The sequence below is a fragment of the Nomascus leucogenys genome, chromosome 1a, assembly GCF_006542625.1.
Source record: "Nomascus leucogenys isolate Asia chromosome 1a, Asia_NLE_v1, whole genome shotgun sequence".
NCBI classification, from domain to species: domain Eukaryota; kingdom Metazoa; phylum Chordata; class Mammalia; order Primates; family Hylobatidae; genus Nomascus; species Nomascus leucogenys.
Genome location: NC_044381.1, coordinates 80,335,418 through 80,353,856, shown reverse-complemented (window position 1 = coordinate 80,353,856; position 18,439 = coordinate 80,335,418). Strand labels below are relative to the sequence as shown.

Below are 18,439 nucleotides of genomic sequence, written 5' to 3'. Positions count from 1 at the left end.
GATATAGAAGCAGATGAAAATCTGTCTTACATTAAGCCACGTATTAAAGAGATTTATAAAACTATAAAACAATGGCTTTCTTCTCAATTCTTTTGGAAAGTAAAGGTTTTTTTTTCTTTTTTTTCAGGAACATAATTATGTTAACATATAATGCACCTTGTTTTTAAATGAAACAGTAAAATTTTAAAGTTTTTTTCACTTTTTATTTCTAATTTGATATTATATATATCATATATATCTAATATAAACAAAAGCTTTGGGGTCCTTGTTAATTTTTAAGTGTAAAGGAGTGAGACCAAAAAGTTAGCAAATGTTATTTTAGGAATAGTGATGATGACACATGTTAGTCATTGTGCAGAGGGCTTTATGTGTGTATTTTCACATTTAATCTTAGAGACTATCCATCTCCATTATAAAATCGAAGAGACAAAGTTTCAGAGAAATTAACTTGCTCAGGGTTACACGGTAAGGGAAAGAGTTAGGCATTCAACCCAGTATTCATGTCTTAAAAAGTTCTGGATTATATATTTATTTTTTAAAGAAACAAGAGTCTTGTTCTCTTGCCCAGGCTTGACTCAAACTCCTGGGCTGAAGCAGTCCTCCTTCCTCAGCCTTCTGAGTAGCTGAGACTGCAGGCGCAGGCAGTTGTACCAGTTAAAGGTTCTGGTTTTGATACACTGTTGCATACCTCATCAGGATCTGATGTAGCCTTTGACATAGACTTATTATGCAAAGAGAATAGGCAATGATTCCCCACTGGTTATCAGAACAATTATTGGAGGCTGACTTTTTGCAGATGGGTATATTGTGCCACACTACCTTATGATCCAGATGAGTAGAAATTGCCATAAACTTTCTGAAAAGAAATTTGTCAATGAGTATCAAAAATTCTGAATGTTTGGATATCTTGTGATCTAGCAATTCCACGTTTAGAAATATTTCCTCATGACATAATTGAACAAGTACATACTGACGTATGCTATGTGATGCAGTTGTCACAGAATGATGGAGAAATAATTCAGAAACTACTTAAATATCTAAGCCTGGGAGGTTGGTTAAATTAATTATGAATAATGGAATTATTCATTATACATTATAATGGACTGCTTACAGCTACTAAGAATGATAGTTGAGATATTATTGATGTAAATTGTTGATAATACATTGTTTAAATGGTAAAAGTAGTCTGTAAAACTGTAAAAGTATATTTATATGGTACGTTAAATGAAGTATATACATAATATATTGTTTAAATGGTACAAGTAGTTTGCAAAACTGTAAGAATATATTTATAGTACATTAGTATGTTATAGAAGGAAATATATACATTGAAATGTTAACGGTGGTTGTCTCTGAATGGTAAGATTATGGGAAATTTTTCTTTGCTTTGTTTGGTTGTATTTTCTAATTTAAACTTTTAAAAGTTGAAAGCATAACAGCAACTGTGAGCCACAAGAAAGGCTGGCCTGGTTTGTTGATTGATACTAAAATCAGTTTTCTAAGGCCTGTCACTTTTAGTGTTACAGGCTTTTGGTGGTTTTTAGTACTGTTCTCAGTGAATCATAATTTGAAATTAATTATAATCTGTTTGTTGCAGCTTGTATATGAATTTTTCATACGATTTTTGGAAAGCCAAGAATTCCAACCCAGCATTGCCAAAAAATATATAGATCAGAAATTTGTATTACAGGTAAGCAAATTATTGTGGATGTGTGTATTTGTCATCCAGTTAACACTTTATCAAATTTTCTCTTCATGTTTGCTAAAAAAATTTTGCAGTGACAGTTATATCACCCACAAAAAATATATATATAAACGTAAGTTAATTTCCATTACTGCCTATTAAAAGTAATAGGTACATTTAAGTTTATTTATGGTAGAAATAAATTACATTTTAAATAGCCAGGAATGCTAATGCCTAAATCCCTACAGTTTTCTCTTAAAATTTAATTATAAAGGAATTTCATTTATATAACCTTGGTTTATGTGAATTGTTATATAGCTTAAAAACTTATATTTGCATAAGGATTCTTAAAGAACTGTGGTGTAGATCTGTTAAAACTGAGTAGGCAAGCTCAGACTTCAAAGCATAAGTAACCTGTAATAAATAATCAAAGTCAAGGTACTGATGAGATTTCACTGCTAGAAAATAGCATAGCTTAACATTCTAAAATTTCCCTAAAGGGATTAACTCTCATCTCTCCATTTGGAACATCTCTGGGAACACTTTTTTCCTGACTCCTCGTTGTGCATGTTATAATGATGGATCTTCCTTTTTACCTGGAACTTGGGTGCTTTCATGGCACTGAAGTTTTAGGTAACACTTCCTTGCTCCTGTTCTTGATACATTCATCTCTAAAAATGGATGCTTGAGCCAAACTGGTGTAGCTCTTTTCTGAGTGACATATGGGGCATCTAATGTAGGAAAGAATAAATGTTTATCTCCTAGTAAGCCAGTAAGAAGAATTTCAAATTTAAAACATTAATTTGATTTAGCCTGGGCAACAGAGCAAGACCCTGTCTCTAAAAATAAAATAAAAAGTAAAACATTAATTTGGCAGGAAATTGATCTCCTCTGCCTTACTGGGATGGGGCTGATAACCTTTGTGATCTCATTTCCCTCCTTAATTAAATTAATACGTTTGGAATTTAGGATATATAGGTTGAACCATAGCCAATTTTTTGACTGTTTTTAACACTCAAGAGAGCAGTTTCATAGGGTTCAATCCAACAGGGGCAGGCAAGCTTCCAGAGAGCTGAGGGGCATGGAGGCCTCTCCACATCCTAAGTAAGGCTAAGTGGAATTAAGCCCCAAGTTCAGGTGTTAGCTCAGAGCTGAAAGGAGGTTTGGTGCCTTGCCTGTGGGGCTCATTAGTACCTGTACACCCTATTCCCCTGGGTACATGGGGCTGATCCTTGATTTAGAGTACTTTGGTACCACACTGGTGAATGCTGGCTCCCACTTTAACATGAGAGGGTTTGGAAAAGTGAGGTCTGAAATAGAGATGGAAAGGTAGGTAAATAGATAGATACGTGGATCACGGGGTAAATAGGTAAATTGGTATGGATTGTTATGCCAAGGAAGCATAATTTATTTCAAAAAAATGTAAGTGATACATAGTAGATCTACATTTTGTATTGGAAAGCCTTGCACATATATAGTGCTGTCTAATTGTCAGAGCACCTTTGCCTGCGTTAGTTGATTTGTACAGCAGTCTTGTAAAGTAGACATGGCTAAATTTTTATGCCCTCCCTCACCCCCTGCCCCATTTTATAGATGCACAAACTGAGGTCTAGAAAGATTATCAAGTTTGTTCAACATTTCCTATTCTGGATTTCTGTCCATCATGCCATGATGCCTTCTTGTGATTCCCTTGCTGTAACTTGGAGTGACTTCAGGGGAGAAGTAGCCCTCACATGTGAAGACTAATGAAATAATAGGGTTCTCCTATTTCTTGTGAATTAATGTGCCTGAGAGGATCAGGTAGTAATTCTCTATTAGAGCCTTTATTTAGTTGACATGGAATCAGTAAATCCTATGGTCTTACTATGAAGCCAGTGCTTTTCTTACACAAAAACATCCAGGGCTCAGCCCAGTGTGCTGTCCATGGTAGACAGTACTGAAGATAATGAAACTTATAATACGAAAACATCAGAGAAATCCAGATTTGGAAAGGACATTTTGGGTTATGTATTCTAGTTCTTTAGCAAATTAGTCTCCTTTGAGACCCTTTTTCAGTGAAGAAAAGCGATACACACAGGCAGCTTGTTCCACTTTTGTTAGGAAGTTCTTTTTTATGCTGAACCTCTCTATGCCTTGTACCCTTTGTCCTTATTCTCCCCAGAATAATTTCTTAGTATATCTGTAGCCCAGACATAACCTTTCAGGTCTTAGAACACAGCTTTTGTGTTCACCCTTTGACTCTTTTTCTCTATAACAGTGGTTGCAATTCAAATGCCGATAGCCTCACACATAGTAAGTCTGAAAGCCAGGGGTCAGACAATAGGATGTAGACTGGTTCCTATTAAATGGGGCTTTGGCTACCCCTCTTCATTCAGTTATCCCCAGAGTTTTCTCCTCGCCAACCCCCAAGGTAAATAGAAATCCAGATTCTTCTGTGAAGTTTTCTGGTGTTACTAAAATCTTGTACAGAGTGAACTAGCCCATTTGCCTTCTGGATCTAGCCTACCATCTGTCAGTATGCATTTTCTCCTCCAGACCGAGTTCTTGGTTCTGTCAACCTTTTCTCATTTGTTAGTTTTGAAGCCTTCAGTATCCTGGATGTGTCCATTTGTCCTCTAATGTGACATCTATATCTGAACAGAATGCCCTGAGCCTGGTCAGCCCAGTGCGGCTTAGAGTTGGCTTTTTCATTCCCTTGTTGTGACTCTAGGTTTCTTAAAGGAAAAGTCCCATGAGCATTTCTTACTGTAGCATGACATTGCCAACTTACGTTAAGCTTCTGATTATAGCTGGCTTCTAATTGAGCTTTCTGCATATTGCTGCATGTTTCTCTTCTTTTCTCTTTTTCAAACAAACAGGGTCTTGCTATGTTGTCTAGCTTGGGCTCAAGTGATCCACCTCAGTCTTCCAAGTTGCTGAAACTACAGGTGTGCACCACCATGCCTGGCTTACTTATTGTTGGTTGTTACACAGTTTGCTTTTTTATCTAAGTGTAGTACTTGGCATATGTTCCTGTGGAATCATTTATCCCTTATTCATATCTACCTTATTCACTGTGTCTTCCATCTTTATGACATCTGTAACCTAAATATGCTATTGGCCTCATCTAAGTCATTGATTAAAATTGTTTAACTAGGATAAAACACTCCCTATTGGGTACAGTGCACACTATTGTATATGGGTACACTAAAAGCCCAGACTTCACTGCCATGCATCTAGTAGTCCATTTTGTGTTGCTATAAAGGAATTCTTGTGGCTGGGTAATTTATGAAGAAAAGAGGTGTATTTGGTTCATGGTTCTTCAGACTGTACAAGAAGCATGGCACTAGCATCTGCTTCTGGTGAGGGCCTCAGGAAGCTTATAATCATGGTGGAAAGCAAAGGGGGAGCATGTGTGTCATGTGGTGAGAGAGGAGCAAGACAGAGGGGGCGTCAAGCTTTTTTTTTTTTTTTTTTTTTTTTTTTTTTTTTTTAACAACCAGATCTCACGGTAACTAATAGAGTGAGAACTCACTCATTACTTCAAGGATAGCACCAACCCATTCATGAGGGACCCACCTCCATACCTCCATGATCCAGATACCTCTCACTAGGCCCCACCTCCAACACTGGGAATCACATTTCAACACGAGATTTGGAGGGAACAAAAACCAAACTATATCAATGCAATATATCCATGTAACACAACTGCACTTGTACTCCCAAAACTATAAAAATAAAAATAATTAAAAAAAAAGAAAAAGTTGTTAAACTAGCCAGGGTTGAGATAGGAGCCTTTAGAAATTCCCTATATTACACAGCTTCATGATTAATCAGTAATCTTTGAATTTTATCCTTGATCCAGAAATTTACTAGTATATTATCATCCTTCCTGCATTTCTTCTTTTTTTTTTTTTTTTGAGACGGAGTCTCGCTGTGTCACCCAGGCTGGAGTGCAGTGGCGCAATTTCGGCTCACTGCAAGCTCCGCCTCCCGGGTTCACGCCATTCTCCTGCCTCAGCCTCTCCGAGTATCTGGGACTACAGGCGCCCGCCACCATGCCCGGCTAATTTTTTGTATTTTTAGTAGAGATGGGGTTTCATCGTGGTCTCGATCTCTTGACCTCGTGATCCGCCCACCTCGGCCTCCCAATGTGCTGGGATTACAAATGTGAGCCACCGCGCCCGGCCCCTTCCTGCATTTCTTAATTTTGGTTGTAAGGAGAACATAGAGACTATTAGATGCTATGGTAAAAGCCAGGACTCTGTGTTTATAGCATTACTCTCATCTGTAGGCCTTGTAACTTTATCATAAAAAGGAATGCCATTTATCTGCCATGTGGTATTAGTGAACGTCTAGAGCTAGTGCTGTTTACTGATGATCCTGCCCTAAGTGCTTGCAAACCATGGGTTTGTTCATCTGTCCTAAAATTTTGCCAGACACAAGAAATAAAGTGTCAGTGGTAAAGTTCATTTATATACTTTACGTTTTCAGCCCCTTCCTCATTTTTCCAATTGTTGCCTTCTTTACTTTCCATCTGCTGGATCTGTTATAAATTTGACCTTCACACCAGTTCCTGAATGAATTGTGAAAGTGGCAAGCAGGGATATTGGCAGAATCAGCACCACCACCGAGAGCTTGAATGAAATCATCTGACTAATCAGTGCATTAACTGCCATGTTGGGAATAAGCCCTGGGCACCTGTTAGCTACCATTTTCCAGAATACCCTGCTCATTCATGTTGGTAACCTGTAAGTTGGCCTCCTGTCCTTTCCTTACCCTTTAGTCTGCTGATGACTTACCTTTGCTCCCAGTGCCTTCTAAGAGGGGGCCTTAATTTCTTAACTGGTTCTCCTGAGATCCCTTCCTGGCTGGTTTTGTTCTGCTGGGGAGTGGGTGGGCCTTTGGGGCTTGAGGGATTGATGCTGATATTTTACCCCATTATCCCCCGTCTCACTCATTCCTCCTCCTCTTTCCCACCATGACATAACTGTCCTTGAATTGACAGGTCCTTCTAACCTCTGCACTCTGTAGTCAGGTCTTTTTCACACCCCTGCTTGTCCTTGCATTTTTCTGAACTCCATAGTCTCCCATGGTGCCACCTGTTCCTAGTGTGTTTCTCTTATGACATGGAAACCTACATCCTTTTCCTTTTGACAAATCAGGATGACGTTTACCCTGTTTCTTTTCTTTGGGCAGATTTTTATTTTCTGTGGGTTTTCAGTGATCTCAAAAAAGAATCTTGGTAATCTCAGCTTAAAATTTCTTTCTTCAGTTAGACAGAATTTATTGTATCCATGAGATTTCAACTTATTTTCTGTAGCAGCTGAATATGTTCTTTGCAGTCAGTCTTCTGACTCTCGTTCCTCTGTCAGTGAATACAAAAGCAAAATAGGAATTGAGCTATTTTGCTATGATGTAGTGGAAAGTTAGGAAGCTTTGGGTTTGAATCTTGACTTCCCAGTATATTGTAAGTATATTTTAGGAGCTGAGAATGTGAGCTTTGGGGTCAGAAGAAACTGCATACAAACTCTGGCTTCTCTGCCTACTTGCAGTATGACTTTCAGCAAGTTTGTATACCTGTTGTCCAAGCCTGAATTTCCTCATTCATGACATAACAGGATAAATGAGATACCGTTAAGTAAAATAGGAGACACCTCAAAATCGACAGTTGTCAAATCTGCTTAGTTCACTTGGCAGTGTGGATACAAAGACAGGATCCCTGCCTTCAATCTTAAACAGGTGACTGAAAACCTCGGGCAGATTATTGACCACTCTGAGCCTCAGTGTCGTTTTCTATAAAATGACATTAAGAGTCACCTATCACAACAAGTCACAGCAAGTAGACTTGTTGTGAGATAAGATGAGATGACTTGTAAAAATGTCTACTGGTATCACCTATGGGGCATAGTAGTTGTTCATTGAATATTAATTCATCTTTTCACAACCCCCTCGTATGTTATCTGCCCGCATTGATAGAATGTATTATTTTTCTTGATTCCAATAATTTTATTTTTATTTATTTATTTATTTATTTATTTTTGAGACAGAGTCTTGCTCTGTTGTCCAGGCTGGAGTGCAGAGGTGTGATTTCAGCTCACCGCAACCTCCACCTCCCGGGTTCAAGTGATTCTCGTGCCTCAGCCACCTGAGTAGCTGGGATTACAGACGTGCACCACCAAACTCAGCTATTTTTTTTTTGTTTGATTGTTTTTTTGAGACCGAGTCTTGCTCTGTCACCCAGGTTGGAGTGCAGTGGTGCGGTCTCAGCTCACTGCAACCTCTGCCTCTTGGGTTCAAGCAATTCTCCTGCCTCAGCCTTCTGAGTAGCTGGGATTACAGGCACTCGCCACTACGGCTGGCTAATTTTTTGTATTTTTAGTGGTAACGGGGTTTCTCCATGTTGGTCAGGCTGGTCTCGAACTCCCGACCTCAGGTGATCCACCTGCCTCGGTCTCCCAAAGTGCTGGGATTATAGGCATGAGCCACCACGCCCGGCCCTAATTTTTGTAGTTTTGGTAGAGACGTGGTTTCACCATGTTGGCCAGGCTGCTCTTGAACTCCTGGACTCAAGTGATCTGCCCACCTTGGCCTCCCAAAGCGCTGGCAATACAGCATAAGTCACTGTGCCTGGCTTCCAATATTAATTTTAAAATCTTCATTTTTTGAAATAGAATTTTTAAAATGTATATGAAACTTGAAGAAGGCTTGAATAAATGCAGAAATGTAGCATATTGCTAGATGGGAAGACTCACCATCAGAAAGATGTCTATATAATCTCCAAATTATTTATACATTAGTGCAGTTCTAATTAAAATTACAGTTTTTTAAAAACTTGAAACGTTTAGAGTTATGAAATAAATTTTTGAAAAAGATGACTAATGATATGGTACTTATTAAATAATATACTACAAAGGAAAAGGTAAGTTAATTAAAACAATATGGCGTTGGAACAGGAGAGTGGAACATAATAGCGCCTTAGGTGGAGATGACCCTGCTGATGTGCCATAAAACCTATAAGAAGACGTACCAAATAAATGAATGAATAAATGTATGAATAGATGGCTATATACACATATACATTAAATTGGCATAATTGTCCTGAAGAGAAAACCGATAGTATTCTATCAACTTAAATTTAGACCCAACAATTCCATGAGAAATAATCAGATATGTACAAAACATATATATACAAAGGTATTGAATGCACCATTGCTAATCATTATTAGAAAATTGGAAAATAACTTCAAAGTTCCTTAGTAGGAGATAATTGAACTGTGGACATTCATATAGTGAAATATTCATCAGTTTGTAAAAAGAATGTGATAGACCTACTCATGATCTATTTTTAAGTGAAACATGCATTGTTATAGAACAGTATAATTTTTGAGCCTGTGTCTGTTATTTTAGGGAAAAATAATGTTAGTATTTTTGTCTTAGTTCTTTTGTGCTGCTTTAACAAAATGCCTCAGACTGGGTAATTTATAAAGAACAGAAGTTTATTTCTTACAGTTCTGGAGGCTGGGAAGTCCAAGATCGAGGTGCTGGCATCTAACGAGTGCCATCTTACTGGGTGTGCCCTCACATGGTGGAAGGCAGAAGGATGAGAGAGAGTGAACCCATGTCCCAAATCCCCTTTTATAGTGGCATGAATCTATTTATGAGGGCAGATTCCTTATGACCTCAACACCTACCAAAAGGCCTTACCTCCCAACACTGTTTCATTGGGGGTTAAATTTCTATCACATGAATTTTGGGGGACACATTCAGACTATAGCAATATGCATTAACAATTTTGAAAGGAGTTCTACCAAATTGTTGTTAATTGGCTGGAAGGGGGTGATTATGTGTGATGATCTTCACTTCCTATTTTTTAGATATCTTTTTTTTATATTAAAAAAGAGCGTATATGTTATAATCAATAAGAATAATAAAAAATTTCATCTGCAAGTGCATTCTCATTTTATTGCCTTGCATTTTTCATAAACCTCAGCTGATTTGGTGCATTAGCCTTCCTAAGACTATTTTTGTAGGATAGCACTATTCTTTTATGCCCAGTATTCATTGCTTCCTTCCTTTCAGCATTTGTATCTGCCCTTTTAAAATCTAAAGCTCAAAAGAAAGCTTCCTGCGTTGCCTCAAAAGTGCCTTTTTCAATACCTTGAGTTTTTCTTCCTCATCAGGAAGCAGTATAGATTGGTGGTTAAGTGTACAGACTGATTTGAATTCGGGCTCTGCCATTTTTTTGTATTTGACCTTGGACAAGTGACATAACTACTCTGTGCCTCAGTTTCCTCATCTAGAAAGTAGACGCAAAATATCATAATATAATCACATTGTAAGGTTGTTGTGGAGATTTAACAACTAAATACCTATACAAACTCTCAGAAGTATTCCCAACAGATGGTTCGTATTCAGTAAACGTTATGCTGGTGCTGTCACTAATATTTTTATTAGGATTCTTGTTTTAAGAACTTTCTTAAGCTGTGTTTTCTTTAATAGCTTCAGTCCATGAAATCAGATAGTGTTAGCCTGTCATGTCTTACCTAGCATGTTATGAATTATTTGAAATCCAACTCTTATTCTAAAAATCATTGGTATCCATTTGACTCTACGTACATGGTTCTTCACAGGCTGTTGGGTTCTCTTAAGATGTTACATGGGTTTCCTGTGTCTCTGGATTCTCTTCAGTTCCACTTTGCCAACTGATTTCCTCCAATCAGTGTTGGACATAAATGTTTATTAGTGCCAGGAACATATAATTTATAATGTGTGAAAACCAGGGATAGCCCATTTGAATCTTTACAGAGGACAGACAAATGATACATAATGAAGTAGTGTGGGTATGACCAAAGGAGTGATGGAAACTGGTGATTTAGAGAGCTTGGATCCTGCTGCCAATCCACTCTCAGTAACGGTTGGTCTCTAGGTAAGTGAGCCAGGTATTGCTAGATCTTTTGGTTTTTCAAGAGAAGCTGGAAAGCCATATTTTGGTAGAGCCAGACAAAACAGTCTGTTTTCTTTTTTTTTTTTTTTTTTTTTAAGATGAAGTCTAGCTCTGTCACCCAGGCTGCATTGCAGTGGCTCGAGCTCGGCTCACTGCAACCTCAGCCTCCCGGGTTCAAGTGATTCTTCTGTCTCAGTCTCCTGAATAGGTGGGATTACAAGCATGCACCAGTATGCCTGGCTAATTTTTTGTGTTTTTAGTAGAGATGAGGTTTCACCATGTTGGGCAGGCTGGTCTTGAACTCCTGACCTCGTGATCTGCCCGCCTCGGCCTCCCAAAGTGCTGGGATTACAGGCGTGAGCCACCGCGCGCAGCCAACAGTCTGTCGTTTTTCATTCAAGGGATTTGAATGTTTTCGTTTGAAGGGTTTTATTGTTTTTTATTCTAGAATAGTATGACTGGCTCACTTCAATTTCATTGTGATTTTTATTAAATCTAGATTTACATAACCTGTAGCATTTTTTGTATACTCACTTAAGTGTTTGCACAAGAAAGCTGTTAGAGATTTATCAAAGATAGTCAGTTCATTGCATAGTGCACTTTTGTCTGTGGTAATGTTGATTTTAGACTTAAGTAACTTGGTTAACTGCCTTCTAGAGCTATGAGTATGTAGACTTGCCTAGGCTTTATGGAACAATTTTGTTTATTCTCAATAAAGATAATTTTCATCTGTATTGGGATGGTTGGGAAAATGGTTTCTTTATGATCCCCCAACCCCTTCTTTAGACCCAAATGAATTGCCAAACCTTGGATTATTTCACTGGGTGGATTATTGTGGCAAGAGTTTAGCAACATATTTCTAAAGATTGCTTTCAACCACTGCAAATCTGAAAAACAGTCAGTGGTTGCTAAGAGACATACTATTCAAGTATCCCCGTAAACATATGTACTGCTGGAGATTGCTATTTAGTAATTTGTACTTCACATTTGCTGTTATATTTAGCTGAAAGGTACTGTAATTATCATGTAAATTATGCAAATCATGCAAATCATTCAGCCTGTCCTTAAAAGTGACCTTTTGTTATTGTGTTTTTAAAAACTCAAGACAAATTGGACATGACACAAACCAACCTGTTAAAAAAATTTTAGTTCTAAACTGAAATAAATTCCACGAGGCCTTGAATCTCAGCTCCAATACAAAGAACTATTTTCCAAATGAGTTCCTTGAATATGTCAAAATGTTTACATTTCCCTCTCACAGCCTATAGCAAATAAGAGTTGGGAGCATTTATTTCTACCTGGAATTTTATGAGATAGCCATTACCAATTACCAATTAACAGCAGATCACCTCATCCTGTCCTGTCCAGTGTGTAACTCAGAAATCTTGTAAAAAGGGCTTTATTGCTCTGACTCTTGCATTCAGAGCCAGCTTCCTGGTTGTATAATTTGTGCAGTTGCACTGGGCCCTGTGCTTAGAAGGGCCCTGTGCTTGGTTTAGTGCTCTGCTCTTGCTGTCTTGAAACTCTTAATACTTTTGGAGCAAGGGACCACCGCATGTTCATTTTGCACTAGGCCCCACAAATTATGTAGCTAGCCCCTGCCTGCTTCCCACTAAGTGCATCATTATTTAGCACAATAGCTCTTTCTTGAATTGCTGACCAAATTGGTTGTCTTAAAAATTTAAATCACAAGGTTGTCTTGAAATAGATAGAATGCTCAAGGGGAAAAAAATGGACTTCTTTGGTTTGTGGACAGAATGCCTGAAATTAAATGGAGGAAAATAAAAGCGTGTGACTTGGTGGAGTGTTTATATTTGTACGCCTTACACTTTCGAAAGTTTTGTATTGAATTTCCATAGGAGTCTTGGAGTGAGAATTGCCAGAAGCTTGTGATTGCAACCTTTTGATGCCTTGTCCCCATTGTCCTTTCTCAGTATTTGCCCCATCGGTTGCTTCATTTCATACAGTGCATCCCTTGAGTCATTCTGATTCACTGGAGTCAGACTACCTTTGGCTCTGGTTTCTTTGTTCTGGGTTGTTTTCTCTGTATTTGGCCAAGGTGAAAGTATGAGGAAGATAGTTTTCAGGTAGTAGGAGAAAGTTGCAAACAAAGCCAGAAATGTGGACATCTGATTTTAGTGCTCTGTGGCACTCTGGATGAAAATGTTTAGAATACCAATTTTATCGGTTATCTATTTGAAGATTTCTGATGTTCTCTAAAATCTTACTTTACATAGAATAGGGCAGGGTAATTCTTTATTATAGCAGAGAGCAGCTGGGTTGTTTTGCTCAAAATCTTTTGCTCTTAATGACTTTTAAAAATAGTTTTGATAATGCCTACTTTTAAAATTCAAATATGTTTATATGGTTTTTAATGAAAAATAGCAGTCTCTTGCCTCATCTTTCTCCAAATCAGAGTCCTATTTCCTGGAAGTAACCACACTTAAGTCTTTGAGTTGTTTCTATATATTTATTTCCATATTTCTAAACAGCATGCTTATACTGCTATTTTTTAACTTGTGATTTTAGATTTTATTTATGTCTATTGACTTCCTACTGTAAGCCATTATGTATCTCCCACTATAACTCCCTCTCTACATCCAGTGTTATATCACAAAATTTGAATGAATCAGATGATAGATGAGTACTATTGTATACATGTTGTTCATTCCAAGGCACATAATTACATTTCTTTTCTTGTAGAGCTTTTTTTGTTTTTTTTTTTTAACCCTGGAAAATAGGTGCCCTATTTTTTTACTTGCTTTCCTGTGTATGCATCACTAGTGTATGCTTTAATTCTCTGAGAGTAACCATACAGCCCTTCTCAGTATGGCCCACATATCAACTGGTCTATCAGTTCTTTTTTTTTTTTTTTTTTTTTTCCTTGGAGACCTTCTTCCTGGAGCCCTGGTCATCCTGCTCTAATTGGCACTCTGGGCCATCCACACGGTCATCCCAACACTTCCCTTTGCTGCCCTTCTAGACTGTGTCTTTGCTTGTTTAACTTCTTCTTTGGTGGAGCATATCTTGTAGATTCTTCCTAAGAAAGCATGAATGGGATGTAAATGTTCTGAGATCACTTGTCTGAAAACGTCTTTATTCTGCCTACATTTTTTTTTTTTTTTTTGAGACAGACTCTCGCTTTGTCGCCCAGGCTGGAGTGTAGTGGCACGGTCTTGGCTCACTGCAACTTCCAGCTGCTGGGATTACAGGCACATGCCACCACGCCAGGCTAATTTTTGTATTTTTAGTAGAGACAGGGTTTCACCATGTTAGCCCATGTTGGTCTCAAATTTCTGACCTCAAGTGATCAGCCTGCCTTCGTCTTCCAAAGTGCTGGGATTACAGGCGTGAGCCACTGTGCCCTGCCTGCCTATATACTTTATTGACATTTTGGCTAAGTGTAAATTTGGAACTTTCCCAGATGTTTTAAGGAATTGATCCATTGTTTTCCAGCTTCCAGTGTTGATACTAAGAAGGCCTGCACCAGCTGAATGCCTTATCCTTTATAATGACCTGTCTTCTTTGTATCTTCTTTGAGATCTTCTCTTTGTCTCCACATCCAGAAAGTGATGTGCTTTGGTGTGGGTCTTTGTTCATTTATTGTGCAGAACACTTAATGGACCATATCTATATTGACATTCATGACTTTTTTTTTCCTGGAAATTGAATTGAATTATTCCTCAGATAATTTCCTTCTCTTCATTTTCTGTTTTTCTGTCTCCATGTCTTTCTGGATTGCTATTATGTATTGGATCTTCTGGTTTTTAAAATCTTCTTGTATATATTATCTCTGTTTTTTGGTTATACGTTCAGGGGTAGATTTGCTCATTTTAATGTTCTAGTGCTTCTGCTAAAATTTTTGTTATATGTTGAACTTCTAAAAGCTTTTAAAAAATTTCCTGAATATCCACCTGAATAATAGCACTCTGTTTTATTTCGAGGATCCAGCATATTTGTTTATCTTTGAGGATGTTATAGTTTCCTTTTTGCAAAAAGGAGTACCTTTTTTTTTGGTACCCTTAGCATTGTGCCTGTTTCCTCTGAATTCTTTATAATTGTTTGTTGTGGTCTTTTATTTTAAAATATCTGGTGATCTTTGACTTCCTAGTCATAATTACATGTTAGTCTACTGAAAAGTTGCTTAGAACTTGTGTATGTTACCGTGTGCACGTGTGTGTTTATATTTGCATGGTGACACTTGGCAACTGGTGACTTTGAATGGGATAACTGGTCAGGGACCTTGCCATTTCATTAGGAAACCCTCAGCTGTTAGCATGTCTGTAGGTCTTTCCTCTTGAGGCTGTCAGTTTCTTCCAAAAGGGACTTTCTGATCTTCTGACTTATACAGAATTGGGAGCCTGGTCAGGGAAGAAAGCTGGCAAATATGTCACTTTTAGGTATGCAGAGTTTTATTTCATCCCATTATTTCCAATAAGCACTTTACTTAATGTGTACGATGTCTCCAAGACCAGATACTTACTCATTCTCTCCAGACTTACATTGTAAATCGTCAGTACACTACATGGGATGGGGATCTGGGGGGTCTTCTACAGACTTTCAACCAGTCCTCCTGTTTTTAGCTATTTCTCACACCCTTACCATCAAATATATCTGGTGCCTTTAGTTTTTAAGCCTTTTAAGGGTTCTGTGGTGTGAACTGGCCTGCTTCTTGCTGGCTTTCTTCCCTGCTTGCAGAATGGAAAAACACTTAGCAGACTGGAGAAAGAGGAAACCTAAGATAGTTACCTCTTGTCATCCGCTTCCATCTTTGAGAAGTCTACAAATAAGTCTAAATTTTCTCTCCAGTCCTCTTTATGCCAAGGCTTTCTTCTATTCTTATTCTTTCACTGTCATTTTAGGGAGGATTCAAGAGGAGAGAGGTTCAATCCCCCTGTCTAGCTGGAAGACCCTTACAGCCCTTTTTCATTTCACTCTTCTCATTTCATTGTAGATTTATGAAGTTCAAAGAAAGGTTATTTGGCTAAATCACTATGTAGTTTAACCCTATTTGTGAGCTTCAAGAAGGCTGGTTTTTGTAAACCTGGAGTTAGTATGTTGACAGGTCTGTCTTTGCTCTGTAATCACCTTGGAAACGCTCCAGCTTCTTAACTTCTTTTCTTTGACTACAAGCTGCCTGTTATATTAGGGATGGCACAGTCCACTTAGGCATTTACAGGTGTGGGATTATATTTCTTTTTTGTGTGGGAGTGATTGGGACTATAGATATGACCAAGCACACTCATATTATTTTGTTTTGGAAATCAGAGCTCATCAGAGCTCATCCTACCCCACCTTGTTTTGGCCTGTGCACTATTATATTTCTCTCTCATACATCATAAAATCATCAAAATAGTTTAATACTGAGATCACGGTGAAACCCTGTCTCTACTAAAAAATACAAAAAATTAGCTGGGCGTGGTGGCGGGCGCCTGTAGTCCCAGCTACTCGGAGAGGCTGAGGCAGGAGAATGGCGTGAACCTGGGAGGCGGAGCTTGCAGTGAGCCGAGATTGCGCCACTGCACTCCGGCCTGGGCGACAGAGTGAGACTCCATCTCAAAAAAAAAAAAAAAAAAAAAGTTTAATACTGCAATTCATCTTTCTTTCTCATAGAACATGATACATTTAATATTTGTGGCTTTGTAAATATCTAAAGTTAAGCACTCGGCAATGCATTTTGTTTGAGAGCCTAATGAAAACATCAAACATTTCTTGCTTAGTTATTGTGTATTCATTAAACTCAAGATTAACAGTATACAAGGAAAGTTGATTCAAGTTTTGCTAATATTACACACCCTCAAACCTTCTCTTATGTTGGTTACAAGTTATTCATTAAAGCCTTTTGAAACACTTAAAAGTAGAAACGAAATTTAAAAAATAAAACTTACAAGGTTAATTATTTCTATTAACCTTGGAATGGGAATGGGTGGATGGGTGGATTGGGTAGGTGGATTAGAGGTCTTATGTCATTTGGAACATGTTAGAGATAAAGAGACACTGAGTCTGTATGAGGCCTTTTTTTTTGCTAGTTGGGGCCACATGCCTTTCTTTCCTAGATAGAATGTTTTCCTGTGGAAATGTATTAACTTGCCCATTACCTCCCCTGATGGGCTCCAGAATTGTTCAACAATGTGTATGTCCAGCGATGAGGACCATCGCTGGCACATAGAAAGAACTCAGTACTTATGTATTTATTGTCTTGCTGAATGGGCAGAGAGCTGTAGTTAACAACATCTTCTGTTTGGATAGGCTGCTAGGAAAAGCATGTACTATTGAACCTGTGAGGAGCACTCTTATCCCACTTCTAACTCCTCATTTCTTCATCAGTCAGTCTGGATGTCTCTTCCTTTAGAAGCCTTCGCTGATCACTCCACTTCTTCCAAATACAGTAGATGTGTCTGCTGTGTATTTATACAACATCCTGAACTACTTAACGTGCTGTTTATTTACTTGTTTGTATTCCCCATTAGAATAGGCTCTGAGAAAGCAAAGACTGTATCTGTCTTGCTTATCATTGTATCCCTGACAGCTCGCCCACTGGCTGGCTCTTAATAAGCACACCATAAATGTTTACTTGAAATACTCATTTTTAAAATGAGCAGATGAATGAATGATAGATGGATGGTGGATGGCATTGTGTAGCTAAAAATTGTGTCCTATCTCTACCTATTTTTGAAGACCATCCTGTAGTTTGTGTTTCCTGCCATGTTTGAGGGACCTTTTTTTTGTCCATAACTCTGTCTTTTATTCAAAGTAAAACACCAAACAAAAGCATATTCGATTATTGACCATGAAGTTTTTATTCTGCTGTCAGTGTCAACCTCATGTCTTAATCACCTGAGGTCAAACTTACATATATCTGGATAGCCTTTTTGATGACGATGGTAGTCTAATTTGTGTGTTATGTGCTCTTGAAATGTTTTGCTATAAAGACACTAGAACTGAATTTTGCTTTATTGCAATAATGATGAATGTAAAAAAAAAAACTCAGTAACATTCAAACCGATTTCTAAGTTTGTTCTTCAGCCAGAGGAACTTGCACACTGACTTTTTGTAAAGGTAGCAGATTTATTGTGTTGTAATTCATACACCATAAAATTCACCATTTTAAAGTTTCCAATTTGGTGGTTTTTAGTATATTTACAGAGTCATGCAACCATCACCACAGTATCATTGCGGGATGCTTTTATCATCCCTTGAAGAAATCCAGACCCACAGGAGGCTGAAGCAGGAGGATCGCTTGAACCCAGGAGGTGGAGGTTGCAGTAAGCCGAGATAGCGCCACTGCACTCCAGCCTAGTGACAGAGCAAGACTCTGTCTCAAAAGAAAAAAAAAAAGAAATCCAGACCTATCAGTAGTCACTCCCCATTCTACTTTCTGTCACTATGGATTTGCCTATTCTGGTTATTTCACATAAATGGAGTCATACATTGTATGGCCTTCTGTGTCTGGTTTCTTTTACTTAGCATGATGTTTGAAAGATTCATTCATGTTATAACATGTAGCAGTACTTTGTTCCTTTTTGTGGCTGAATAATATTCCATGGCATCACATTTTGTTTATCAGTTGATGGATATTTGGGTTGTTTCAGTTTTTAGCTATTATGAATATTGCTCCCATGAACATCTGTGTACAAGTTTTTGCGTGGACATGTGTTTTCGGTTCTGTTGGATATATATATGAAAGTGGAATCGCTTAGTCATATAGTAACTCTGTGGGAGATTTAAGGAACTGCCAAATGGTTTTCTGAAATGGCTGCACCATTTTACATTCTTACCAACAATGTATGAGGGTTCCAGTTTCTCCATATCCTTGCCAGCACTTTTTA

At 38.0% G+C, this 18,439-nt stretch overlaps 1 protein-coding gene across 2 annotated transcripts in view; it reads left to right on the top strand.

Annotated features, from left to right (window-relative positions):
* Positions 1 to 18,439, top strand: part of PPP2R5E (protein phosphatase 2 regulatory subunit B'epsilon) — a 178,470-nt gene that overhangs the window by 131,248 nt on the left and 28,783 nt on the right. For both annotated transcript variants that reach the window (XM_030811884.1, XM_030811876.1), the window contains exon 5: positions 1,598 to 1,690. In XM_030811884.1, the coding sequence (XP_030667744.1) occupies positions 1,598 to 1,690 (93 nt within the window). The remainder of the gene's footprint in view (positions 1 to 1,597; positions 1,691 to 18,439) is intronic.